The sequence below is a fragment of the Diabrotica virgifera genome, chromosome 7 (genome assembly GCF_917563875.1).
Source record: "Diabrotica virgifera virgifera chromosome 7, PGI_DIABVI_V3a".
NCBI lineage: Eukaryota > Metazoa > Arthropoda > Insecta > Coleoptera > Chrysomelidae > Diabrotica > Diabrotica virgifera.
This window is the reverse complement of record NC_065449.1, coordinates 209,453,856-209,481,645: the sequence shown is the minus strand read 5'-3', so window position 1 is coordinate 209,481,645 and position 27,790 is coordinate 209,453,856. Positions and strand designations below refer to the sequence as shown.

Below are 27,790 nucleotides of genomic sequence, written 5' to 3'. Positions count from 1 at the left end.
GGAGAATAAATACTTGATTACCCTTTCTGAATTTAAAAAAGTCCTCCAATTAAGTATTGTCAAATTACAATGTAAGTAATGATGTTCCTATATTTATTGTACTTGTGAAGAATTTGCGCATAAGGGAAGCAAATCTACAAATAAAACTTAAATTTGGTATTTCAAACTTGTAACTTCAACCAGCGGCGGCTCGTGGCCTAAAAAAGTGGTGAAGATGAGAAAAGTCTGCCGGACCCAAAAGAAATTTCGGTATACTTATACCTATGACGCGCCCAAATCTCATTAAAAATTCTTTAAAAAATGTTTAGAGTTTAGGGCCCTAACAACTTGAAAACTTTTTTATGGCACTTACATTAGAGACGAGGATGAAACAGAGCTCTCTTTTAAGTCTTTGAGTTTTAGTAAATATTTGCCAAAAACTCAAAATAAATTTTGAAAAGCGTCGGAAGGAATGATCAAACTGTATGACCCAAAATTTGTTGTATCTGCTAAGCTTATTCATCACAATCACAATTCACAAAGAATTTTAATTCATCACAATCCTGAAAATGTAATCCATTTCCATTAAAATATATATATATATTAAATAAAAAAATTGGGTAGAATTTGCATTTGTGCTCATACCATCATCACACCTATAGATCTTTTCAAAGTATTAATAATCGTCATTGTGCTTGCTTTGTCAAAAACAGAATTAAAAAATTATTCACTTCTTTTATCACGTATTAATTGACGAGTCCTTTTTATCTAGTTAAAACAAAAATGAATATCTAGGGACGTTTTTTTTTAAGAACGTCATATAAAATATCTGTTATAATATGAAACATGTCGATAAAAACTGCTAAAAATGTAAACTCAAAATCATTTAAATCTCATAAAAAGCCTTTAGCCAGCTGAACTGATTTGCGGTCTTCCATCTTCCGAAAAAAAAAAAAACGAATACTGCCCATCATAGCACGAATCCAACTAAAATTTTACTAGGTGAATACGGCGGACTTATTTTTAAATTCATCTGCACTTGCTAATTTGGGTACTACCAGTGCCGATATGATGACGTCACGTTGCCATGACAACCGTTGACGCTTGTGCAGCCGAGAGCCGAAATTTCATCTACGTCTTCATCTAACTCTGCTCGAGTCATAGAAGTCAAATGACACAGGTCAGTATCTGACCGTCAAGGACCTACAGTTTTAATTTTTGGATTACATATTGAAATTCTTTTTTAATTTTTGAATTACATATTAAAATTCTTTTTTAATTTTTGGATTAATTAAAAAAATAGGTTTATAATTAATTTCAGTATTTAGATATAATAATGCTACTTATATTTTTTTATTTTTTTTATCTCAATTTGATTATATTTTTTGGTGAAGATCACCTTCACCTACTTCACCTGGCCGGCCGCCGCTGACTTCAACCTGTTGATGATTTATAAAATATTAAGTTCACTTAGGTAGTAACCTCTATACTAACTTGTTTTGGAAGTAGAGATACTTAAGTTACGTCATTGTTTATATAGGGATAGTTGGTCAACCCAATAGGAAAATTTGTTTGATTCAAATTGAGACAGTCACCAGATGTCCTCACAATTTCTGTCAGGGTCGCAACGTCAAAATGCATAGACACCAAGTTAGATATTAATCCTATTCATAACACCCCAACTCGCATACATATTAAGAAAAATAAATATATATGGAAGAATATATTTAGAAATTGAATTAATGATGTCATGCTATTATATATATAATCTATAGTAGTATGACACCATTAATTCAATTTGTAAATATATTCTTCCATATATATTTATTTTTCTCAATATTTATGCGAGTTGGGGTGTTATGAATAGGATCGTATCCAACTTGGTGTCTATGCGTTTTGACGTTGCGAATCTGACAGAAATTGTGGGGACATCTGGCGACTGTCTCAATTTGAATCAAACAAATTTTACTATTGGGCTGACTAACTATCTCCTTATATAAACAATGGTTATGTATTGAACATCATTTGCTCATCCATTCGTGTTGCAGCTGTACAATACAGTAGACTCGCGATTATCCGAGGTAACTGGGACCGTGACTACCTCGGATACGGAAAAACTCGGTTAACACTGAGATTGGTTATATTGATAGAAAAACACGTAAATAATCATAACTGTGGATATTTTAATGACAAAATTAATACAGTACTGTCTATAAAAGATAAAAACATATACCTTATCAATATTACTGTTTAAAAAGTCTGATTTTGCATAAGCTTTATTCCTCTTTTTGATTTTGAATCAGCGATGTTGTGTCAAGGTTGAAAATTGTAATTCACCTGTTATTACTTTTGCCTCGGTTAACCGAGGGGCTCGGATGACCGAGACTCGGATAATCGCGGGTCTACTGTACTTGGAATTAAATAATTATGAAATAGGTGAAGATATTTTATGATAAATGGATTTATAGTGGACAAAAGTTTAAAATTTTTAGTTATTTTGAAATAGGGTTACCTATTTATCGCTTCTTATTTCTTTCGGGCACTTGCCATATGTTGTATAATATTAATATATCTACCTCATACATCTTCAGTATTTATAATTAGTACCTATATACCAATAATGTATGATGTAGATATATTAATATTGTACAACATATGATAAGTGCCTGAGACAAATGAGAAGCGACAAATAGCCCTATATGCAGGTTGGTTAAAAATATGCTATGGGCATTGTTTAACTTGTAAACATTTGTTTACAATGACTGGTACGTCCATATATTTTTAAAACATTTAAAGGCACTTATCTATTACGTTGGTGCTCTGTGCTCAGTGTAGCAGCTCCACATAGCTGATACGTTGGTGCTCCCACTCGGCGCTCACCCTCGGCGATCCAATCGGTGGCAGTCTATAGGTAGAGGAGCGCATGTCATATCCATTGGAGCTGCCACACGGAACACGGATCACCAACATAATGGATACGTATCTTAATATCTGAATGAGAATAATTAACTTCAATTTGAATTGAAAATCTGTTTACTTAATTTGACCTTAACCATTCTACTTCTCAAAACATCAATAAATCAAAGTATCAAAATAAATAACTACTTTCAACTAAAATTGTGTTTGATTCCCATGAAAGATAGTTAATAATATAAAAATAAATTTTGAACCATATTGCTATCTGTGATATATCTGAGGTGGAAATCAAAATGTCAAATAAACTAAATTTTAAAGTTAAATTGTAGCTTATTCCCAATTAAAAATTTATTTAATTCAAAATACATTTTACTATTGTCAGAAAACAGAAAAAAATTCATTTGACAAATAAATATTGCTTTTCGCTTAAATTAAATGTTCAAACTGCCAAGAGGAAGGTCACTGAAATCCACCCTATACATCAGGGGTAGGCAAATACTTTTAAGCGCGGGCCAAAATGACATTTCAAAATGTCTCCAGGGCCGGAAGACTATAACGTGAACTAACGCTGTGCACCCGCCAATCTCTTTGGCGAAGTTTTCTCCCTGTACTACCCTGTAAAGAAATTTTTTGACACAAATGCTATACCTAAGTGTCATTTTAGACTTTAGAGCACTAAACAAAGAAATTTGACGAAGAAGAATTTTTCAACGGGCCGGATAAAGTAAGCAAAAGGGCCGGATGCGGCCCGCGTTCCGGCTTTTGCCCACCCCTGCTATACATCATAATATATAGGGTGGATCGCACTTAGGGACCGTTCAAGCATTACGTAACGCAGATTGGGGGAAGGGGGGGTCAAAAATTGCGTTACGCAATAGTTAAACTCCCATAAGAGTGCGTTACGTATGGGGGGGGGGGGGTTAAAAATCTTCTAAATATTTATTATCTATTCTAAATCACGGGATATATCTAAAATGTTTATACTCGTATGCACGCCAATGGTGAATATAAAATTCTTAATTGTATGCCAAAAAATGCGCAATAACTACCTCTTAAAATCTACCAAATTTCATTAGCATATCACATACCTTTTAGAGCAATAAATAAATCGTCAGTTTGTAAGAACAATTTCAACACCCTATAACTCGGAAACGAAGCATTTGCGGGCATACGTTTATAAAGCAAACTGTCATTATTTTATCATGCAGAATTACCCCTTAAAGTTTGCCGTACTTATTTAAAAACACCCTGTATTGACGAAAAACGGGTAGCTGTTAAAGTAAAGTGTTAAACTTTTTTATTACCCAACATAAGCGAATGAATCAAAAAACAGAATGTTAAGAAAACCTGAGGCTATAGTAGGGTTTTAATTTCAGTATTTTATAAAAGCTAGAACATTCCACAGGGTGTTCCAAAGTTTGAGAAAAAACACAGTTTGATTCATACATCCTGTATACAATGACAATGTACCTGTCTAGAACAATGTTATTACAGCGATATTGTTAAATAATAAGGCTATAACAAAAATTACTTAAATCGGATATCAGGTTTAGGAAATACAAGTCATTAAAATGGCCAAATTGGCCAATGGCCAATTTTTAAAACACATAATATGTATTTTAAGCTAAAAATCAACAATTTTGATATAGGTATACTTTGATCGGTAGTAAAACAGATTAAGTGGAATTGGTTTTAAACTAACTTTTCTAGCGTTATCTTATAATTTTACAACAGTAAGTACAAGGTATTTAACGTAAGCAGGCCACTCAAATAACAAAAAAAGCAATCGAACGTCAAAAAAAGGGGGAGCACAATTGAATAAAAAAAAATGCTCCGTATTAGACTGTCGTATAACAACACATTTTATGAAAATAATACTGATGACGTTGTTTCTGTAGTACCCAAAAATGACATTTAAAAAACCGTGTAGAAACAGAAATAAAATATTCCTATGACGGTTCAACAGTTTCCAGTATGATAGATTTTTCGCCATATTTGTTTCTAATTGGAACTTAAAAGCTAAAAATAATGAAAGTCTTTTGAGTGATACTGGATTCTTCGGAAAATGATTTTCTTTAATTTTTCTATTTTCAGTTAATCTTTATTATGAACAGTTTCCGAGATATCGAGCTTTGTCAAACTATACAGCCACGCTGTATATGCAGAATGTTTACTAAGTATGTGCACAAACTTTATATGGTTCATACGACTGTTTTGGATTATCGCAACTACGAATAGTTCAGTGTGCAACATAAGAAATACGAAAGTAAATGGCTCTAATAATTATTCCAATAAACAGCAATGTAATTTGCAATTTATCTTCGTTCTTCATATTTTGCACAATAAAATATTCGTTGTCGAAATAATCCAACACAGTCGTATATTCGTGGAATAGGCTATAGGTTAAACGTTGATATGAACTGAAAATAAATTTTTTTTAATAAGAAATCAGTGTTCACGTTCGATACATCATTTCAATACGAATTTTACATCTGGTTAAAATTGAAGGTTTTTTTAAATTTTTTCTCCACATAAAAAACACAGTTTTGCTTTTGCCTTGTATATAAGTATGTATAATTAAATAAAGCGCGTATTTCCTCCAAATAAAATAAAATGTAACTAATAACTTTTTCTTTTTTCTTCTTTTTTTTTCACTTTTTTTTTCTTTTATATCATAATATGCTATTTAATGTATAAAAGCACGTTGTGTCTCAATTCAACTTAAAATTGAAATTTGAAAATAAACCTTTATATTTGAAACATACTTTTTAATGAAATAATTAGGTGAATGTATAATGTTAAAATTGGTATCCGTTTGAAACTACATTCTACATTCTTTTAAAATTTTAAAGCAAACAATATAGTTTCGTTCTTCACATCTTTATTTATTTCAATGTACATTTTATTCGAAATTGTTTGGTTCAAATTATTACTACCAAAAAAACAAGACCAGCAAGACTCTTGCAGCAAGACCAAGACCAAGAACAAGACCGGCTAGTGCAAGACCAAGACCAAGACTGCCTTTTAGCTGCAAGACCAAGACCAAGCTTGCAAGAACAAGACCAAGAGTAGCCTGGTCTTGGTCTTGTTCTTGTTTTGCTCATTACTAATTCTTATAATACCCTTGGTACCTTAATAACTATAATAACACTATAACTTCTAGCTCATACAAATTAAGGGGAACGGAGCAAAATGCAAAATTTTGACGTATGTCAAAATTTTCAATGTGTTTTAAATGTATTTATTTTTTTCGAATCCTGAGAAAACTAATAAGTATTACTAGTAGTTAAAAATAACTATAAGTATAAGAATGAAAGATTACTTTATTACCAAGGGTCGAAAGTCCCTTAGAATTAATAAAAAGTTTCTTTTGAATGAAATATTTGCAAATAAAAATCACACTAGATTTTCTCTTTTATTTTCATCCCTGTAACTTATTAAAATAAACATTACAGAAGTTTTCAGGGACTTTCGGCACTTGGTAATAATGTAATCTTTCATTCTGCTTTTAAATTTTTCAAAATTATTTATTAGTTTTCTCAGGATTCGAAAAAAATTAATACATTAAAACACATTGAAAATTTTGACATCGATTAGATTAACATATTATTACAATCAAAGCTATTTTTACTGCTAGTAAAATTCAGAAATAGAACAACTCAACTAACACATCGCGTGGGCCATCTACTTTGATGACACTGTGCAGTGTCAAATGGAGGAGTAAAAAAATTAACATGTTTGAAACAAGAGATTGTTAAGTATTTATCATGATAATTAAATTTCAATTGCTTTAAGAAGACTTAACAACACTAAAATATACAACAAATAAAACGAGAACAACATTGCATCAAAGCAAATACAAATTATGGTGTTCACGGAAACTAAGGTGAATAATATTTTTTAATAATTTTCGTTTGTATTAGTTTGTTTAAAATTTGTGTTTTAATAGAACTACAATGTGTCTCAATGTTCAACAAGAAGTGATAAGGCATTTATTATTATGATTGGCGAGTTTTCCGGTAATGGATGGCAATAAGCCATCTGTAATAACGTGAATTAATTCTTTTTAGTGTTCCTTTTATTTGCCCATTTTTCACTATCTGCAACACGATGTTTCCGTTCTTCTGGCCATTTTGGTGTTTTGCCACTGCTTTGTTTACTATGGCGTTGTCCCATTTTATTTGTATTTATCTACTTTGTCTCTGAAGGCGTTTTTGTTTGTGATGTTTGTTTCGTTTATCTTTGCGCTTTGGAGGTCTTTTCGAATTTTAGTTATCCATGATATTGATTGTTTGAGTGGAGTTATGTAGGTACTCCAGTATTTTTTTGTTAGCCTATTTCCTGGTAGTCTTGTTTGATGTCCTAAAACTTTCATGTCTTTTTTTGACGTCAATTGCAATGTTCGAGGGTTTTCAACTGTTTTGTTAGATTGGAGTGTGTATCCATCTCGCGTTTGTGTAGCATCGGTGATTTTTCTGATTATTTTTTTTTGATAGTTGTTCAACTTATCGAAAGTTCGAGTTATTTGATTAACAAGAGTTACAAGAAGTTATAAAATTTTTTATTTGAGTTATCAAGAGTAGGTAAAAATAATAATAATAATAAAAGATAAATACAATTTAGAAATTGCTTTTGTACACTTAGTACATCTTATCATGTCTTAAAAAGACTTTAAATCACCATTTTAACATAAAAATAAATTTGTTTAGCTTATATTTTAAAACAACAGAATTGTACGTGTTTACTTACGTGAGTCAATTGTATTTGCAACAGCAACACCAAAGATTTCTGGCCCAACCTCCTAACATCCTTCTAACAATAATCTTGTTGAGTAGTAGGCATAATAGATAGATGACTGCTATCTTCAAGGTTTTCTTCATTTCCTAAATCTTCTTCGAGAACTGTTACTTCCGCTAGTTTTTCTTCATTTGTTAGTGTGCCAAAAACTGGAGCCTCCAGATTGAGAGCAAAAAACTTTTCGAACTAAAGATTGGGGACGATCAAATGCATTGTAAGAGCTGTCCAGTGAGAAACAATATCTTCTGGTTGGTTTTCTTCTTTTTCTGTAACTGAATCGTTTCCAAATAACAAGCTATGGAAATCTCTCAAAAGAGGTCAGAGAACAAACAATGAAAGCAGCTAGAATCTCGGGATGCCTGAAAGAAGAACAAATATCTAAATACTGAAAGCAAAGTCAAAATATATAAAACAACAATAAGACCTATTATAACATATGCGGCAGAAACAAGACCAGACACAAATAGAACGTTACAAATGATGAGAACAGTCGAAATAAGAACACTAAGAAGTAAACAAGGAAAAAATCTACGTGACAGAATAAGAAGTGAAGACATCAGACAAATCTGTGGAATACAGGATACAGCGGAAGGTGGGTCAGACAGAGACAAAGATATTATAACAAACATCTAAAGAGAACGGAGGACAGCAGACTCGTTAAAGCGCAAAAACCAAGAACCCGGTAGGTAAAAGACCACAGGGTAGACAACCAAAACGATGGCGAGAATGCTGGACCTCATGGTCCGGAGGATGGCAATGAACAGGCAGTAGCCTACTAGCATGATCGACTATGCTAGAAAGAAAAAGAAGAAGAGAATTGTTTCCGAATTCTAAAGCAGCTAATTACCTACAGTTTATTGTCGCAAAATATCACCCTGTTCGATTTGTTTAATTAAAAATTAAACCACCTCAGTTCGATATTTAACTTTGAAATTTTTTATTGAAGTTATACTTCTTTACGATCGAGAGTGAAATTTTATAATGCCGGGCGCATGCGCACACAGAAAGTATGTAGTTCGTTGCTAATCTTTCAGGATATGTATGTATCAGCGCTGTCAGCGCAAATAAGTCATTAAAAGGATATATTAGTGTTTTTAGTAAATGTGTTATTTATTATAATTTTTGTGTCTTTGGATTTGTCTTCCTCGGGAATAAGATATTTTATAATAATAGTAAGTATATTTAAAGTATTTTTGTATACTTCACTTGGTCTATTAAATTTGTCAGTATGTATGAGAAATCTTGTAACCTCTCAAAGCAAAGGGAATATAGCTCAGTGGTAGAGCGTGTGATCGGAGATCGAGAGGTCCCGGGTTCAAATCTCGGACGATTCATATTCTTTTTTTTTAATTTTTGGTATCGTTTTAATAAAATTTTTTTAAAAGTGGTAGGTAAGAAAGTTAGTTTAATATTTAAATAAAATACAAATAACCTGTTAAGTAGGTATATTAAGTTCGTTGAAATCATAATAGAAGTATAACTTCTTACGTGCGTAAAAAGTACACACACATTCTTTTTATTTTTCAGTCAAGGAGCTGCAGTTTTGATGTATCAGATTCAAAGTACTTGAAGATATTAGTTATATCTCTTTAACATGCAGTTCCGTTTTCTCGTAATACGTAAATTAAATATAGTTTAATCTCTAATTAAATCTATGAATTCCAAAAAGTGCGTCATTAAGATAAGATGAAAAAGAGTGTTTGTCACCGACATCTGTTATTGCGTGATCACTAATTGTATTTTTCGTGAAATTAAATTTTTCAAATTATATCTAATATAAAGTATCAAAAATAAGCAAAAGTATGCATTACACGTTTTATAACTTTTTTACGTGAAAACAAATCACTGATTATTTATTAATGATATTGCATATATCAGGGGTGGCCAAGCTCCTTGACAGTCCGAGCCATTTTTCACAAGTTGAAATTTTTCGCGAGCCGCAAAAATACTTATTTAAAAATTATGGAAAGAATATAAATATTTACAATTTTTTTAACAGAACTTTTACTTATTGAAAACAGAAATAAATTACGAAATATTAAAACTTAATTACATTTTTTGTTTTCCTACTTTTGATAATTCTTTAAAATTTAGTGAGTAATTTGTGACAACGAACAAGTACCTACGTTGTTGCTAATATGGAAATAATTCGACAAGCTACCTTTTTTAATTTAGGGTACTTCGATCCTGGTACAAATTTCCAAAATTATATTTTTTTATTTTCGAGCTTATCTTCTTGCGTCTCTATTAATTTTAATTTTCCAGGTGTTGTTTGGGTCATATATTGGTAATAAACATTCACCTTATGAACTACGTTCATTTCAAATGAATTCAGAAAAAAAAAGAAGAGACGAATTATAATATTTTAAGCATTGAAATATATTTTGGAGTTTGGTCAATCCTTCTGGCTTTTTTATATACTGGTTAATTAAGTCTTTCTAATTTAATATTGTAACAAATTTGTTTAAGTCGAGTAAAATGCCTAAAATGTGTATTCAAAATTACAAATTATATCTGGATTATGTCTGGAGTCGGTTGATTTCTGACTTTTATGTCGCGCCACATGTTCGATTGCGCAGTATTCGATGTGTCATATCATTCTTAGCTTGGATGGAAATGGAACTTGTTACAAAGTTGCAGTTGTTCTTTCATATTAGTTATCACTAATTTAAAAGACATTCGGAAACACATATGGAACGATAATATATTTTTTTAAATAATAACACAAAATTTCCGGAAAGGACGAGGGGTGCAAGATCACATATTCACAGTGAAGCAAATAACAGAAAAAACACTACTGACTAAAACCAAAGCGTACATGGCCTTCATCTACCTAGCAAAAGCATTCGACAGAGCGAAAAGAGAAACAATATGGAACAGTCTAATTAGAAGAGGAGTAGATAGAAAACTAATAGAAGTCATCAAAAGTCTATATAAAAGGAACACGAATTACATAATGCATAAAAATATGAAATCGCAACAATTTAAAACATCTGAAGGCTTAAGACAAGGAGGAGTCATGAGCCCTACACTCTTTAACATCTTCATGGACGAAATAATGAAAGAATGTATACCACAATTAAAAAAGCTACATGTAGGTTACCGAAACCTAGAAAGAGTAGGAATATCAGAATGTGCATTTGCTGATGATGTAATTGTCATGGCAGATAAAGAGGAAGATCTAAGAAATAATCTACAAACATGGAATGAGGTATTAATAGGCATGGGATGAAAATAAACACACGCAAAACAAAGATTATGGTAGTAGCACAAGAACAACCCGTATTAAACATACAAATCAATGGAGAAACAATAGAACAGGTAAACCACTTCCAATACCTGGGAGTAACAGTGGAAAACAACGGAAAACAACACAAAGATATAGAAGAAAGGATTAACAAAACGTCTAAAATATTCCACGCAATTAACAACAAATTTTTAAATAAAAAAGAAATATCCAGAAAAACCAAAATAACTGTCTTCAACACGATATACAGACCAGTACTTACATACGGGTGCGAGTCTTGGGTATTAACAAGAAGAATGAAGAGTAAGATTCAGGCACTGGAAATGAAATACCTAAGACGAGTAAAAGGAGTAACAAAAAGAGACAGAATAAGAAATATAGATATACGAGCGGAGCTCAAAACTAAATCTCTCAAAACCACTCCTAGAATACATCGAAGAAAAACAGTTGAGTTGGTGGGGCCACATGAAAAGAATGAGAAGAAACATACCAGTAAGCGAAAGTATGGGAAGCAAGAATATAGAAAAAAAGAAACAGAGGAAGACCATCAGAAAACTGGGATACAACCATTGCGAAGATTATCCAAAAGAAAGGGAAAACCGTAGCAGAAGCAAGCAGACTGGCGCAGGATAGAAAACAATGGTCAAAGTTTGTGCACACGTGAATATACATTAGTCCCGACACTGAAAAGTAAAAGGGACTTAAAAGACTATATATATACAGGGTGTCCCGAAAAGATTGGTCATAAATTATACCACAGATTCTGGGGTCAAAAATAGGTTGATTGAACCTCACATACCTATATACAATATTGCACACAAAAAAAGTTACAGCCCTTTGAATTTACAAAATGAAAATCGATTTTTTTTCATATATCGAAAACTCTTAGAGATTTTTTATTGAAAATGGACATGTGGCATTCTTATGGCAGTATCATCTTTAAAAAAAAATTAAAGTGAAATTTGTGCACCCCATAAAAATTTTATGGGGGTTTTGTTCCCTTAAACCCCCCCAAACTTTTGTGTACGTTCCAATTAAATTATTATTGTGGCACCATTACTTAAACACAATGTTTTTAAAACTTTTTTGCCTCTTACTACTTTTTCGATAAGTCAGTGTTTATCGAGATATTTTGAATATTTATCGAATCCACCACATATTTGTATATGGTTAAGTACGATTATAGTGACCTGTTAATAATCTGAAAATTTATTTATAATTTACATTTTTAGGTATATTTTGAAAAAGAAGCCATATCTCGATAAAAGGTGACTTATAAAAAAAAGACTAAGAGGCAAAAAAGTTTTAAAAACACTGTGTTTAACTAATGGTACCACAATAATAGTTTAATTGGAACGTACATAAATATTTGGGGGGTTTAAAGGAATAAAACCCCCATACAATTTTTATGTAAATATTTTAAAAAAGAAGCCGCATCTCGATAAAAACTAGCTTATCGAAAAAATACTAAGAGGCAAAAAAGTTTTAAAAACGTTGTATTCAACTAATGGTACCACAATAATGAATTAATTGAAACGTACACAAAAGTTTGGGGGGGTTTAAGGGAACAAAACCCCCCATAAAATTTTTATGGAGTGGACAAATTTCACTATAATTTTGTTTTAAGATGTTTCTGGCATAAAAATGAAACATGTCCATTTTCAATAAAAAATCTGTAACAGTTTTCGATATTTTGAAAAAAATCGATTTTCATTTTGTAACTTCAAAGGGCTGTAACTTTTTATGAGCACATTTGTACTAAGGTAAGTTAGGTCCAATCGAACTATTTTTGACCGCAGAATGTGTGGTATAATTTATGACCAATCTTTTCGGGACACCCTGTATAATAATAACACAAAATTGAAAAGGAACTCGGGTACATTTATCAAGAGAAGAGCCACAAGTAATACTTCAAAGAGCCGCATGCGGCTCGCGAACCGCAGTTTGGCCACCCCTGGCATATATGAATATCAAGGTGTAGGGCAGTCTAAAAGTTTGACCAAATGCATAGTGTTTGCCGTCATATTTTTCTAAAGCTGCTGTACCGCTTTTATATATTTTTCATTTTTCCCTGTTTTCCATTGCTACCTACATCCTTGAAATGGTACACTATCGTGTCCTTTTGTCAGATCTATACATAATTACTATATAATTTGGAAAGTTGTGGGCTAATCTTCTCCCAATAAGGATATTGAGTGAACTGATCAACAATATATCAGGGATTAATCGACAAGAAATCTAAAATGAGGATATACAAAACAATAATTCGAGCGACAATGATATACACAACCGAAATTCATAGTATGATAAAAAATTGGAAGTTAGAATACTAGAAAGGAGGCAATATTAGGAGGCAATATTAAATACTTAGGCAATATTAGGACCAATAAAAATAAATTTAGACAAACAGCGAACAATAAGCTGCTAAAAGAAAAGAAATAAAATATAGTTTGTAAAATAAAACAGCAACATGGCTAGGGCATTAATATGGATATCAGGACCAGGTATTTACATCAATATTCTCAATATTAGAATGGACACAATTGAAAAAAGAAAACGTGGAAGATCAAGATCTACATGGATACAAGACGTAACAAATGGCCTCAACAAGGCGAGTGTACGGAAATTGAGAAAAATAACAGAAAATTAAATAAAGAAAATGAGGACTGATCTATGTCACATACAATTCTTGTAAATTTATGTTCAATGATTATTTTCAATTGGCATTCCGCTGTTGATACTTTGTGTTATCAGTGATAAAAATAATGTAATCGTTTTGAAATTGTAAAAGTATTGTGCATAAACATTTATAATTTGTTCCGTTTTATTATTAATTGTGTTCATCTCGAAGGCTAATCGGACAATAATTTGTTCTGTAACAGTGACATACTGATTTCTTGTTATCATTATGAAGTTGATTATATCCTTGCCTGATTAGTATTTTCTGACTTGATTAAATCTTCTTGGTTACATTAATAAATATTATTACATAATTATTTTATACAATAAGGATCACACCGACTTGTACATTTCATGGAATGTTGTATCCATCTAAGATAGACGTTTGTGCATCACGGAAAACTTAACTAAAGTAGTCAATCTTCTAAAATCTACTTACTGTTTGGATGTAAAGCCAATGATAGTAGTAACAAAATAACAGTCTGGAATATCGCAACAGATGTTTGTCTCTTCTAAAGGATTGCTTTAACCTTTAATCAAAACGTAAAACCGTATGTCTCACCCAATTTCACGTTTTTGGTGCAAAGACCAAAAACCACTTGGATAACTGTAATGATTTAAATGTACGATGCGTTGTAGAAATTAAATTTCACCACTTCTTCTTTTTTAGATGAATTTGGAAGTGGTGTCTGTACACAGACATCCAGAATACCTGATGGATTGCTGCAAACTTTTAAACCAAGAATGGAAGAGATCAGATACAGCTCGCTTGCATAGCTTACAACAATCTTGTGATACATTACCTACCTCACTGGTTCTTCTTAAAGATAAACTCGCTATTGGACATCTTAAATTATCCATAATTCCAAGCATTCGAACTGCCTGTTTTCTAGAATCAGTAGTGATAGAAAAAAGTCTTCGAGGAAAGGGTTATGGCTCAATTTTAATGAAGGAAGCAGAAACGTTTTGTAGAAGTTTAGGATTAGATATGATATATTTATCAACGAAAGGCCAAGAACAGTTTTACCAGAAATTGGGTTACAGTCAATGCGCCCCTGTTTCTATATATGGAAGTTTTGTGCCCAAACTTTCGGAAGTGCCAAAAAATATAAAAAATAGCAATTTAAAGTTGACATCGACGCTTACAAATGAAATTAAAAACAGTTCTCTCCCGCGGCTCGTCACTCCTCTCGCTCCTCCACCACCACCCCCTTTACCATCAATAAACAGCATCACTAAAACAATTGCTACTTATATGAACAAAGAGTTATAGCTTTAAGTATCAGATTTATAAACGTGTATTTTTTAAGTGATTGTGCTTTATGAAAGCTTTGTTGTATTTAATAAATTTATTTTACAATTGCATTTATTTTTATTTTGCAACAAAACTGTTTAAGTCTACTCGGTGAATTTAGACGGGTTTCGGATTAACCCATTCGCTGTCGATCGAAGAGGATGGAACTCTGCTAGGAGCCATTCTGTTAAACAGCCCCTAACTGAAGTATCCATATTACTCGTTAGCGCGTGAACGACACCTGACTGAAGTAGCCATATCACGCGCTAGCGTGTGTTCGGCAGCGAATGGGTTAAGTAAATAAGCAACGATTTAACTTAACACCTGTACAAATTATTGTATAAACGTTGATATAACAATATAAGGTGTTAACAATTCGAAACCATACATTCAACTAATAGATCAAAAGTTTCATGTGACTTATTATCTTAACTTCACTGCCAGAAATACAGCAAATACACACACATGGACAAATTTTAGAAAAGTCACGGCAATATAATATAAATACACACCATCTCTTCGTCAACTTCAAAGCAGCACTTGAGAGTGTTAAAAAAGTGCACTATATAATGCAATGGTAGACGTCAGGATCCCACCTAAGTTAGTGAAATTGACAAAACTAATGTTGTAACGACGAAATTCACCCTGTAGGAATAATGGAAAATAGAATTTGACAAGACGTTGATATGTCATATAAGGGGATGTAAACGTGTTACACAATTTGAAGAACATGTCCTCGGTTGCCCAATAACGGAAGAGATACGGGGGTGGTTCTTAACGGGATGTTATTAATATTCTCTTATTAGCTTAGAAATAAAAAAAAAATAGAAAAATTAAATAAGAATATCAAATAAAAAGAAATAAAATATTGGGCGCCATTGGTTTCCTTGTGGAAATCATAAATACACAAAAATAGAAACGTAAAAGAAAACAAAAACTTAGTCAATACAAAATATATAAAATACTTATGGCGTGACTTACCTTATCTATGTCTTTACTCAGAAAATTCTTTGTTGTACTTACGAAACAAGAGAAAGGTAAAAGACAATAATAAATAATATTTTGCAATGAACCAAACTTTTTTATTGAAACAAAATAAAATTAAAAAGATCTGTGATCTCTTGCGATTTTACATAAAGAGATCATGTTTAACAAAAAGAAAATAAAAAGTTTACAAAAAAATACCTTGTACCATTTCTGTATCTTCTCGTGCTTGGTTTTAAGTCCAAGGCACAGTTCACTTCACTAAATGTCACTTTACAAAGGAATAGATACATAAAAAGTACATCAATGAATGGTTGTTTCCATTGTTTATAGAAAAATTCAGCATTTATTTCTTAAAACAAATCGGCACTGCTCGAATAAAAATATTTAAGCACTCATTAGTCCTTTAGTATATTAAACGGGATTAAAAAAATATAAAAGCAACTCCATGCTTTAAAAAAGTTGTCGGAAACTGCTAACACAAAAAAAACTTTTAACTCTTGCCTGCATATAAGAAAAATTATACCAATAGTGTATGGTAATATCGACATCCGCCTAACAGTAGCGAAAATGCCGGAGTACACGTTGTATGTCGCGTTGAATTAAGCTACAAGCATTAGCCAGCCGTCCGAAGAAACTCAAATTCAACTACATCTTAATCTTCAACAACTCAAACTAGACTTCTCTACAGCTCAAACTTAACTGAATTTTCGATCTCCCAAACTCAATCTTCAGAAACCAAACGCCCCTTCCAAAATCATTTGATTTCCCCATCAATAATCCTCACAACCAATTACACATTTAAGGCACTCACTTACTCAAAATCTTAACCAATATGAGAATGCAAAATACGCTCTGGGTTAAACCTTCTGGCGTAAACCAAAAACAGCTCATCCAATCACCAAGAGAATAAACAAAACCGATTTTAGTAGTTCGTGCAACCTTTTTCCCATCATAACGCTGACTCAGGAAAAAAGACACTTGGACTTTTAACTAAACTTAGAAGCACTTATCTCTATAAGATAAATATTTTCCAGTTTCACAGTCGTCCAAAACTATTAGTGAAAGATTTATAGCTAAAGATCACTTTGCCGATTTGAAATAACGTAAACACGTGGAGAAATACAAATTTATCTATTCACGAGAAACAAAACTTCTGCCTACGACTGATCCAATATCGTGAGAACGAAAGAACCAAACATTTCCACGCAATACACGGTACAATTCCTGAAACGGATTTAGCATACAGGGTGGAGCGATAATATTAGGGATTCGAAAACGTTAATGATTTTTGTACCCGTTACAGTGTAAAACGTACGCTGGTGCGAATTCAACGAGAAAACTCTACGTTCTTTAAAATTAATAACGGTCTAAGACAGGGAGACGCGCTAACGTGCCTTCTCTGTAATATTGACTTGGGAAAGGCAGTCAGTCAGATAAATATTAGGTTGAACTGAATCATCTTTAATAGATCGACACAAATAAATTATCGCATTCGCACATTATAGTGGACAGAAGTATGAGAGACGTGCAGTGTTTTACAAATATTACGAAAAAAATATTCCAGTCCTCTATTTCGTCCAAATTAACCACTGCAGACTCACTACAAATTGATTTAAACGTTTTATTAGGACGCTTGCAGAAACTTTCCAACCATCCATTTGACGCTGCAAAATTTTTCGTCTTCAAACTGCTTGCTGCTTCGAGTCGTTTTTCTTTAAGTAGCGGAAATGCAAGAATATGGGACTCCCATTGAATGACCATACACTATAAACTCTTTGTTTCACAGACGACTAAATACTAATAGCACAACACTACGATGATATCTGTTACATGACAAGAAATGGGGACTAGAGATCAACATAGGAAAAACCAAATATATGAATATCGGTGGAACGCAATAGGACTTGATACTAGAAGAAGGAGATACAATCAGTAAATGTAACGAATATAAATACCTGGGTATGAAAATCACGAATGATGGAACACTGGACGGAGCCATTAAAGAACGAAATATTCAGGGCAAGAAAGCAATTACGCTTCTAAACTCAGTAGATACTCTGGGACAAGCTTATAAACAATCAAACCAAGAAAAAGATCTATAACGCCGTAGTGAACAGCATTATAACATACAGCTGCGAAGTATGGCATATGAAGAAAAAATCAAAACGAATGTTAGAGGCCACCAAAATGTATTTCTGGAGAAGAGCTGCACGAAGATCAAGAAGAGAACATATCACCAATGAACGGATACGAGAAATAATGAAGGTCACACATACACACAATAAATGACGAAATCAACGAAATACAACTAAGATGGTTTGGTCACGTACAAAGAATGCATGAGGAAAGAATCCCAAAACAAGTACAAAACTGGAAACCGCAAGGTAGAAGAAGAAGAGGTAGACCGAGGAAAAGTTGGCAGGCAGGAATAAACAAAGCCATAGATAAAAGAGGTCTGCAAGTAGATCAATGTGCGAACAGAGAGGAATGGCGAACGGGTTGTCTCTACTTAAACGAATTTCGTACCAAAGATATTTGTATACTGATGTTTGTTCTTTACTTGTTCCAGCTATGTTGATGTTCTCACTCAGAACGATTTTTGACATCACTTGTGTTTTTGAGTGGTTGATCTTTGATCTTTAAACCCACTTGTGTAGAGGCATGGTAGAACTTTTCGTACATTTCGATGGCATGATCAATGCGAATGCGATCTGTTATCAGGACTATGTCGTCCGGGAACCTGAAGTGACTAAGTTGGTCTCCATTTATGTTTATGCCCTTTTCGTCTAGGTTTGCACGCTTACATATTATGCATTCCAATAATGTTTTGAACAGTTTTGGCGAAATGGTGTCTCCCTGGCGAACTCAACGATGAATGTTGAACTTGTGTGTATATATTAATTGAGTCTAACACATGCCACATGCCGTAGCATTATTGTAGATATTTTTGATGACAGGGGTGTAGCGGCGATCTATTCGGCATTCTTTTAAAGCTTCTAGAATTTTCTGATGGGTTACTGTGTCAAATGCTTTCTCATAATTCACAAATATTAAGACGAGTAGTTTGATGTCATTTCTGCCGAAGCCTGACCTTTTATTTTATTTAGTTTAATTTTAAAGGTATTAGCTATATTATTAATATAATATAATATTTAAACAGTATTTTGTTATCTAATGCAACTATGACGGTCATACCGTAAAATAGTAGATACAATACAATCTAATATTTATCTTTTTAAACGTGCATAATGCAGTGATAAAATACTCAAAATACGTCTCATTGAGATAATATTTAGATTTATTTTTAGTTGTTATAAATAGTAGTACCCTTATTAATTTTATTTTCACTTCTCTTATATTCTTCGGATGTATTTGAGCAAATTTTTCTTTCTATTCCAGCTTTATTTAAAATTAAAAACCAAAAGTGTTCGCTGCTATACTTAATACCTTGTAATTAGGAGCGTTAATAAGTAGCAAAAATGGAAATGACCAAAGAGAAATATAATCCCCATCCGCGGGAGAAAGCTAATATTTTATCAGTATTATTTTTTGGGTAAGTATCAATTTTTTTGGTGTTCAAATGATAGAAACTACAGATGTGAGTCCGTAATACCTGGTATATAGAATAATGGTCAAAACTCATAATCTGTTTCCAAGATTTCAATGAGGATTTGAGGATAGAAATTCTTATTTACTTCTCTTTTTGTTAGCGTCTATGTTTCGCTTCCATACTCGACTGCTGGTCATATTCTGGTCTTATATATCTGGATTTTTGCACCTCCTCAGAGAAGTGTAAAGAGAAAGCACTTCTAAATTACACAGCCCAACAAAAAAAAATTTGTCTTGCTGCCGAAAAAAAAATTAACTGATTTTAGTTAATTCATCAGTGCTGATTCCAAAAATACAAACCTTTTCTTTGTATCAGCTCTAGTTTTCGAGATATAGCATACTTATCAAATACTTAAGTATTCTTACATTTCTGTATATTCCACCACTATAATTGCAATATGCTTATAGACAAACTTAACAAATTCTAAGACGAATGGTCAAATGAACAAAAGGGCCTATTTTGGTGTTCATTTAGGAGATCAAGATAAATCCTGAGCTCCACATGTAGTGTGCAAAATTTGTATTGAAAACTTGCGACAGTGGACGAAAGGACAACGAAAATGTTTAAATTTGGTTTTCCAATGGTATGGAGGGAACCAAAAAATCATTTTGACGATTGCTATTTCTGTCTTGTGAATACAAAGGGCATTAATCGTATCAATCGAAATACGTGAACATATCCTAACCTGGATTCAGCAATAAGACCAATTCCACATCAGCTTGAGCAGATACCCATTCCAATATTTAGCAGTCTACCTATGTTACCAGAGGATAATGCCGAAACGTTATTTGACGAAGTGCAGACTAATAGATTGGAGGAAGACGACAGTGATTTTAAAGGGGATTCAACACGTCATGAGCGCTTTACTCAGGAAGAGCTAAGCGATCTTATCAGAAATTTGAACCTTCCAAAGGATTCTTCCGAGTTGCTTACCTCCAGACTAAAAGAAAAGAATGTTCTTCACACAGACACCAAAATTACATACTACCGTAATAGAGATAAAATATCTTTTGGCCTTTTTTCTCAGCAAGATGATATGGTTTTTTAAAGGACTGTTAGAAAAAATGGGTGTATCGGAGTATACACCAGATCACTGGCGTTTTTTTATCGACAGTTCCAAACGAAGTTTAAAGTGTGTCCTTCTACATAATGGCAACAAATATGGAAGTACACCAATTGGGCATTAGAGTGGAATAAATGCTCAACAGTTTTAACAAACACGGTTGTCATATGAGTATTAAAATACATTACCTCCACAGCCATTTAGACCGTTTCCCAGAAAATCTTCAACAAGATATCAAAACGATGGAAGAGGGGTATCAGGGAGATGGGGCTATCACATGATGGCGGATTACTGCTGGAGTCTTCAAAGGGACCGTCCTTTTAAAGCCTTTGCAAGAAAATCATATAAAAGGAAGTTTTTAGGTGACGCCGAATAACACATTTTTGTTGCGACGCTGCCGGTTAGGTTAGATGAAAAGTTAAGTTTTTTGGCAGATATGTGTGATAATTTTTGTAAGTACATTACTGTACAATAAATATCTTACTTTTTATTCGTATTTGGTTTATTTCATGGGTAGCAGCACTACATATATGTAGGTAGTGCTGCGTTAAATTACCCTATATGTTAGAAATGTGATCTGTTGTCGTATTTTCTGAAAACGATCTGATGGAACAAATCTGGTGGCATTTTTGGATTCAGCAGACCCAAATTACCTAGAAACAGTAAAAAAATTTCTGGCAGCAAACTGTCTGTTTACCAGTGTTAAGTAACAAAAAAATAAGAGCGGCCTCAGACTAATCTTTCTGTTTTATCCCTTTCCTTATTTCAAGTTCCTTTGATCTCGTTCCTAAGATCTGTACATTCCCTTTAACAGTCCTATAGGATATTTCTCACCTAGATATTTGATCATTTCTGATGCTGTCATTTTCTCCGCAAATCTTTCCTGTTTTTGGTTTTATATTGCTTCTTCCGCTTCTTCTTGTCCTATTTCTAGATTCTTATCTGAATATTCCTCTTGAGTGTATTCCATTTTAGTGTGTCGTAAAATTTTTCTTGATGAGATTCCTTCCACCTAATAATATCTAATCGGCAATTTTAAAACTTCTTTTTTTCCTTAGGTACACATATGATTTGTTTAAAAAGGGGTTTTCGAAGACGCTGGAAGTTGAGGACTTATATAATCCTCTGAAAATCGATAGAAGCAAAGTTTTGGGAGACAAGTTACAAAGGTTAGTACACAATTTTTTTTAGTACAAATGACGTATAAGCAGAAATACATCATTGATCTTTAATTTTATGTCAATTTGTGATCTACTTTAATCATACCAAGTATCAACAAAATATCAATTAAGAATCGATACAAGAAAGACGCATCTATTGAACATGATATTCGTTGAAGACTGAGACAGGGTTGCCATATGAAATTTCTGGATCTCCCTAGACGGGAGCTTCAATTTCCCCTATAAATCCCTAACTCAATTCACAAGCACAGAACATATAATTCTTTACTATTCCGTGTATGATAGAACAAAAAAAAAGAAGAAATTGGCATTGTCAGCTGTCAATGTCAAAAAAAAGAAGAAATTGTCAGCTGTCAATGTCAAATTGTAATAAACGTCAACAAAGTTGAAAAAAAGTGTATTGTTAAATTTGAATTCTACATGTTTAATCACTGCATAGTAGGTGGCGCTAGCAATAAATATACAAATTATGTCACACTTTAAAAATCCCTAGATTTCAAAGATACATCGAGAAAAATCCCTTTCTTCACTGAAGCTCCAAAAATCCCTAGATTCGGGGAAAATCCCTAGACATGGCAAGCCTGGACTGAGATTGAAATTACGCGAGTTGCTCAACGTGCTTATGCTCAGATCCTCAGATTACCAGGAGAAGTGGACGCCATTACAACAGCTATTGTCAGAAGATATCAGAAATATGATGTGGTGTTGAGCCCTCATTTCGGGTAGCCCTTGGCTACCCGAATCAAGTTTGTCTCAACTCTACTATTAACAACAATAATAATATCGTAAAACTAAAACTTGCTTTTAAAAGCTAAATACTCAACGATAACACATAATTTCTGCTCATTCTCCCGGGTCGAGCAAGAGGGGTTTCGACTATTAACTCAAATAACGTTTCTTTCACATTGTGAGGTATTACGAGAGCACACAGTAGCGATCAACAGGTAGCAACAAACGTGGTCCAAGGAACGCGTTTGTTGCTTCCTGTTGATCGCTACTGTTTGCTCTTAAAGGTCGCGTCATATTATAATGCACGTCGCGTTTTCGGCACGTAGCGTTTGCAGACCGTCAATCGGACTGCCCATTCACATTATCATACATAGAACGTTTACGTTGGTTTCAGTTTGGTGTGCTGCAGATGTGTTTATTGTCACAACACATGTTTACATGACAAATTGCCTCGAAAACTACTTTTTAAATTAGACCGGGCAGTATCGTCGCCCCGGCTAGCGAAATTATTCCGATTCGATATTTTTAAACAAACTTACTCAAAAAGAAGTCCTTATAACATATCCACAGGGTGCCGGGCGGTACCGTGGTCGAAAAATTGTTTAAACATTTTTTTTAAACAAATTCACAAAAATATTTTTTTCACTTCGAGCAATATTTTTTTAGATAAACTGGGTCATTCTGGGCAAAAAAGGTCTCTTGTCATTTTTCTCTAAAATTGATTGTTGTCGAGTTACATGCGATTAAAAATTTGAAAAATGCGAAAAGGCCATTTTCAAGGCTTAATAACTCGATTAAAAGTATTATTATGAATTTCAATAAGTGACCAAATCAAGTTTCAAACCCCTTCTTCAAGGTCCCAAAGAGATTTTTGTCATTATTTTACTACAAAGCTGTTATTTTTAGTAATTAACAATTAGCGCTATACTCCAACTGTATCGTCGCCCCCGTTAGCGAAACTATTTCGATTAGATGTTTCTGCACAAACTTACTTAAAAAGAGTCCTTATAACGTTATAACAAACACATCCACAGGGTGCCGGGCGATGCCGTTGTCAAAAAATTGTTTTAACAATTCTTATTAAACAAATTCACAAAAATAATTTTTTCATTACGAACGATTTTTTTTTAGATAATTTGGGTTATTCTTAGCAAAAAACATATCTTGCAAAAATGCGGAAATGGCCATATAACTCGACAGCAATCAATTTTAGAGAAAAATCACAAGATACCTTTTTTGCCCAGAATAACTCAAATTATTATTAATTTGGGTTTAATTAAATTATTAATAAAAAGTTATTTTTGTGAATTTGTTTAACAAAAATTGTTTAAACAATTTTTAGACCACGGCACCGCCCGGAACCCTGTTGATGTGTTATAAGGACCTCTTTTTGAGTAAGTTACGGGGGTTACCCCTAACGGGGGCGAACCTTGAAGAAGTTGTTTGAAACTTGATTTGGTCACTTATTGAAATTCATAATAATAATTTTTAATCGAGTTATTAAGCCTTGATTTTTCGCAATTTTAGAGAAAAATGACAAGAAACCTTTTTTGCTCAGAATTACCCAAATTATCTAAAAAAAATATTGCTCGAATGAAAAAATATTTTTGTGAATTTGTTTAAAAAAGATTGTTTAAACAATTTTTCGACCACGGCACCGCCTGGCACCCTGTGGATATGTTATAAGAACCTCTCTTTGAGTAAATTTGTGCAAAAAATCGAATCGGAATAATTTCGCTAGCGAGGGCGACGATACTGACCGGTCTAAATACTCGGTATCAAATTCAAAGAAATACCTACATAAACAACAAGGGGAAAACGACCCGTATCTGTCAACATCCGAAAAATATTGTTTTCGAATGAACCGAACGCAGACGTAACGTGTCTTATACGCTACGTTACGTGTCTTATACGCACAATATGAATGGTTCAATTTAAAAACCATTAAATTATATTTTTCGCAAACGAAACGCTACGTGACGAAAACGCGACGTGCATTATAATATGAGGCGACCTTAATAACCTGAATATTTTTAATATAACCTGAATATTCAAAAAATCCGTGTAGGATAGTCCACAATGAACTTTCATTCAAATGAAATCAGGCAACAACCCAGGCAACCAAATGACGTTTTTATAACGTAGATAACACGTCATAAAAATGACCAATTGACGTGTTTCTATGACGTAGTACTGACGTTGAAAATCACGTGTATTTGTCTCATCGATTTGACGTCATAATTGTGACGATTTTAAAACGTAATCGTATCTACGTCTTTTTCACGTCGGTAAAATCACGTCTTTAATACTTTCAAAAAGTGACCTCTTTCAGATGTTTCAAAATAGTATAAATAGTATAATAGGTACATAACATGAAACCTATAGGCCTACGTCCCATGTGTCGAAGGTATAAGCTACCACTTGTTTAAGATCGCTTGTGCGCTAGGCTAGAAGCAACATTGATTGTACCAGCCCTCACATTATAGAATTTTCACTAGTTATATATACCTACTTCCATCCATCCAATATATATACCTACTTAGTGTGTCAAAACTAAAACAACTAAAAATATGAAACATAAATATAAAAAAAACAAAAAATATGAAACTAATAAATAATTTATTAACAAATTATCCAGCATACTTAATATCTTAATTTAACGCTGTCTTAATATCTTCATTTAACGCTTAATTAAAAACAAATTAACATAACCTCAGATAGTTGTCAAGAAGAATTACTGCATTAAACTAACTCACTGAGCAAAAACGCATAAAAATCTCTTAATTTATACCTTTCTTTAACTAAATATATAAATGAAAAGTATTATTTTATCACACAAGATACAAACCGCGTAAACAATAAATGAGAAATTTCTTATAAACATTTAGCGTTACCTATAACTAAACGAAATTGTTTTGAGTCAATACAAACAAGCAAGCTCCTCCCAATTTTGTGACGTCAGACTTAGGCTGTCTAAAGTTAAAACGTTTTTTAAACGTAATTTTAACGTCATTAATCTTACGTATTTAAAATCACCTACAAAAGACGTCTATTTGACGTACTGTTCAAACACGTGTTATTTTCAGCAAAAAACTGACGTTTCCTCAACGTTATATGACGTCACTTGGTTTCCTGGGAAAATGACGATTAAGCTTTTAGACGATAGGTATAATTATTCTTAATCTAATTGATTAATTTGAGTGTCGAATGAATGTAATTGAATACTGCATTAAAAACTTACGGGAATTCTTAAGTAGAAAGAACTTAAAATGGAAAGAACACTCGAAGCATCTTTGGGATTTGGTAAAAGCACATTTTACTGGAGCGTCTGTTGCGATCATCGTTGAGCGTTGATAAAAATGATAAAAAACAAGGCGCGCCCGCTATAGTCTTGTCCAAACTATAAATAATTAATAATTAAAAAATGATTTTTTTTTATAAATTCTACTAAAATTTTTTCCGCCCTGACAGATATTATTTTACATTTTTTGGATCATTCGGAACAAAAAAGGTCTTTAGTCATTTTTTCTTAAGTTGTTCATTTCGAGTTATAAACAATTTAAAACTACAAAAGACCAAAAATGACAATTTTCAGGGCTCAAACATATAAGTAAAAAATATCATTTTTGAAATTAGAACTAACCCAAATTCAAGTTCAAATCTTATCTTATCAGATCTTGATTAGTATTTATTGCTTATTTAATTTTAAAACATTGTTTTTGAGTTGTTAATGCAGCCAGATCGCCCGTCTTCCCATAAGGAACCTTTATCATTAACAATTAAATAAATATATTTATATTTTAGAACAAAAAATTGCAAAAATTATTATCGGGAGCTAATAGGAGAAGGTTTGAACTTGAATTTATGTATTTGATGATTACAAAAATAATATTTTTTGCTTGTAGTCGGAGAGATAGAAGCGGATTTTGTGCGTGATAAGTAATATGGAAAAACTATACGGGGATATGTTGAATTAGTTGTGTACATGACTTTCCCCAACGGGCGGAAACCAGAGTGGGGGACGCGGATAGTTATAAGGGGTTAAAGTCGCGGTTTTTATTATTTTTTTTCTGACGCTCATGATCGAGATAGTGCACCAAAATTTGGGAATAAGTAGGTCATGACGTAACTAAGTAAAATCTCCAGGGGCGGAACACTGCGTGGCCGACAAAGGGGTGGGGGCAGGGGTGAATATAAAAATTATAAGGGGTTTTTTGTGGCTTTTATGATTGAGATAGTGTACCAAAATTTGGGAGTAAGTAGACCATGAAATAACTAAGTAAAATCCCCAGAGGCTGAAACCAGAGTCGGGTACGAGGGTAGTTATAAGGGGTCAAAGTCGCGGTTTTTATTATTTTTTTTGTGACGCTCATGATCGAGACAGTGCACCAAAATTTGAGAATAAGTAGGTCATGACGTAACTAAGTAAAATCCAAAGGAGCGGAACGCTGCGTGGCCGACAAAGGGGTGAGGGCAGGGGTGAATATATAAATTATAAGTGGTTTTTTGTGACGTTAGTGATCGAGATAGTGCACCAAAATTTGGGAATAAGTAGGTCATGACTCAACTAAATGAAAAATCTCCAGGGTCGGAAACCACAGCGGTTGACGAGGGTAGTTATAGGGGGTCAAAGTCGCGGTTCTTATTATTTTTTTTGTGACGCTCATGATCCAGATAGTGCATCAAAATTTGGGAATAAGTAGGTCATGATGTAACTAAGTAAAATCTCAAGGGGCGGAAAGCTGCGTGGCCGACAAAGGGGTGCGGCAGGGGTGAAAATAAAAATTTTAAGGGATTTTTTGTTACGTTCGTGATTCAGATAGTGAACCAAATATTTTTTTGTGACGCAGCACAACATTTGTCCCCCATGCAGCGTTCCGCCCCTGCAGATTTTACTTAGTTATGTCATGATCTACTAATTCCCAAATTTTGGTGCACTATCTCGATCAGGAACGTTACAAAAAATCCCTTATAATTTTTATATTCACCCCTCCCCCACCCCTTTGTCGACCACGCAGCGTTCCGCTCCTGGAGATTTTACTTAGTTACGTCATGACCTAGTTATTCCCAAATTTTGGTGCACTATCTCGATCATGAGCGTCAGAAAAAAAAATAAAAACCGCGACTTTGACCCCGTATAACTACCCTCGTCCCCCACTCTGATTTCCGCCCGTTGGGGAAAGTCATGTATACAACTAATTCAACATATCCAGGTATAGTTTTTCCGTATTACTTATCACGCACAATCCGCTCCCAGCTCTTAAACTATTGTGTTTTTGAACCATGAAAATCGTAATTTTTCGTTCTT

General features: G+C 33.3%; 2 protein-coding genes across 3 annotated transcripts in view; both read left to right on the top strand.

Moving 5' to 3' along the window:
* Nucleotides 1-27,790, top strand: part of LOC114329887 (ATP-binding cassette sub-family C member 4) — a 90,108-nt gene that overhangs the window by 1,298 nt on the left and 61,020 nt on the right. Inside the window, exons 2-3 of the mRNA XM_050655876.1 lie at nucleotides 19,299-19,452; nucleotides 21,631-21,741. Of these exons, the coding sequence (XP_050511833.1) occupies nucleotides 19,379-19,452; nucleotides 21,631-21,741 (185 nt within the window). The 5' untranslated portion in view covers nucleotides 19,299-19,378. The remainder of the gene's footprint in view (nucleotides 1-19,298; nucleotides 19,453-21,630; nucleotides 21,742-27,790) is intronic.
* On the top strand, nucleotides 53-14,981 carry LOC114329888 (N-alpha-acetyltransferase 80). 2 transcript variants are annotated; one of them, XM_050655877.1, is made up of 2 exons: nucleotides 53-71; nucleotides 14,289-14,981. In XM_050655877.1, exon 2 carries the CDS (start codon nucleotides 14,289-14,291, stop codon nucleotides 14,889-14,891), a length of 603 nt encoding a protein of 200 aa, XP_050511834.1. In that variant the 5' UTR covers nucleotides 53-71; the 3' UTR covers nucleotides 14,892-14,981. The 2 variants fall into 2 exon arrangements, with proteins under 2 accessions (XP_050511834.1, XP_028134946.1); XM_028279145.2 differs by lacking the exon at nucleotides 53-71 and adding an exon at nucleotides 6,566-6,781.

Bases quoted from the DNA above. Each gene is read 5' to 3' on its own strand.
- LOC114329888 (XM_028279145.2), top strand. From the start codon at position 6,761: ATGGTGTTCACGGAAACTAAG. The intron at 6,782-14,288 runs GTGAATAATATT...CTTCTTTTTTAG, and splicing joins TGGTGTTCACGGAAACTAAG to ATGAATTTGGAAGTGGTGTC.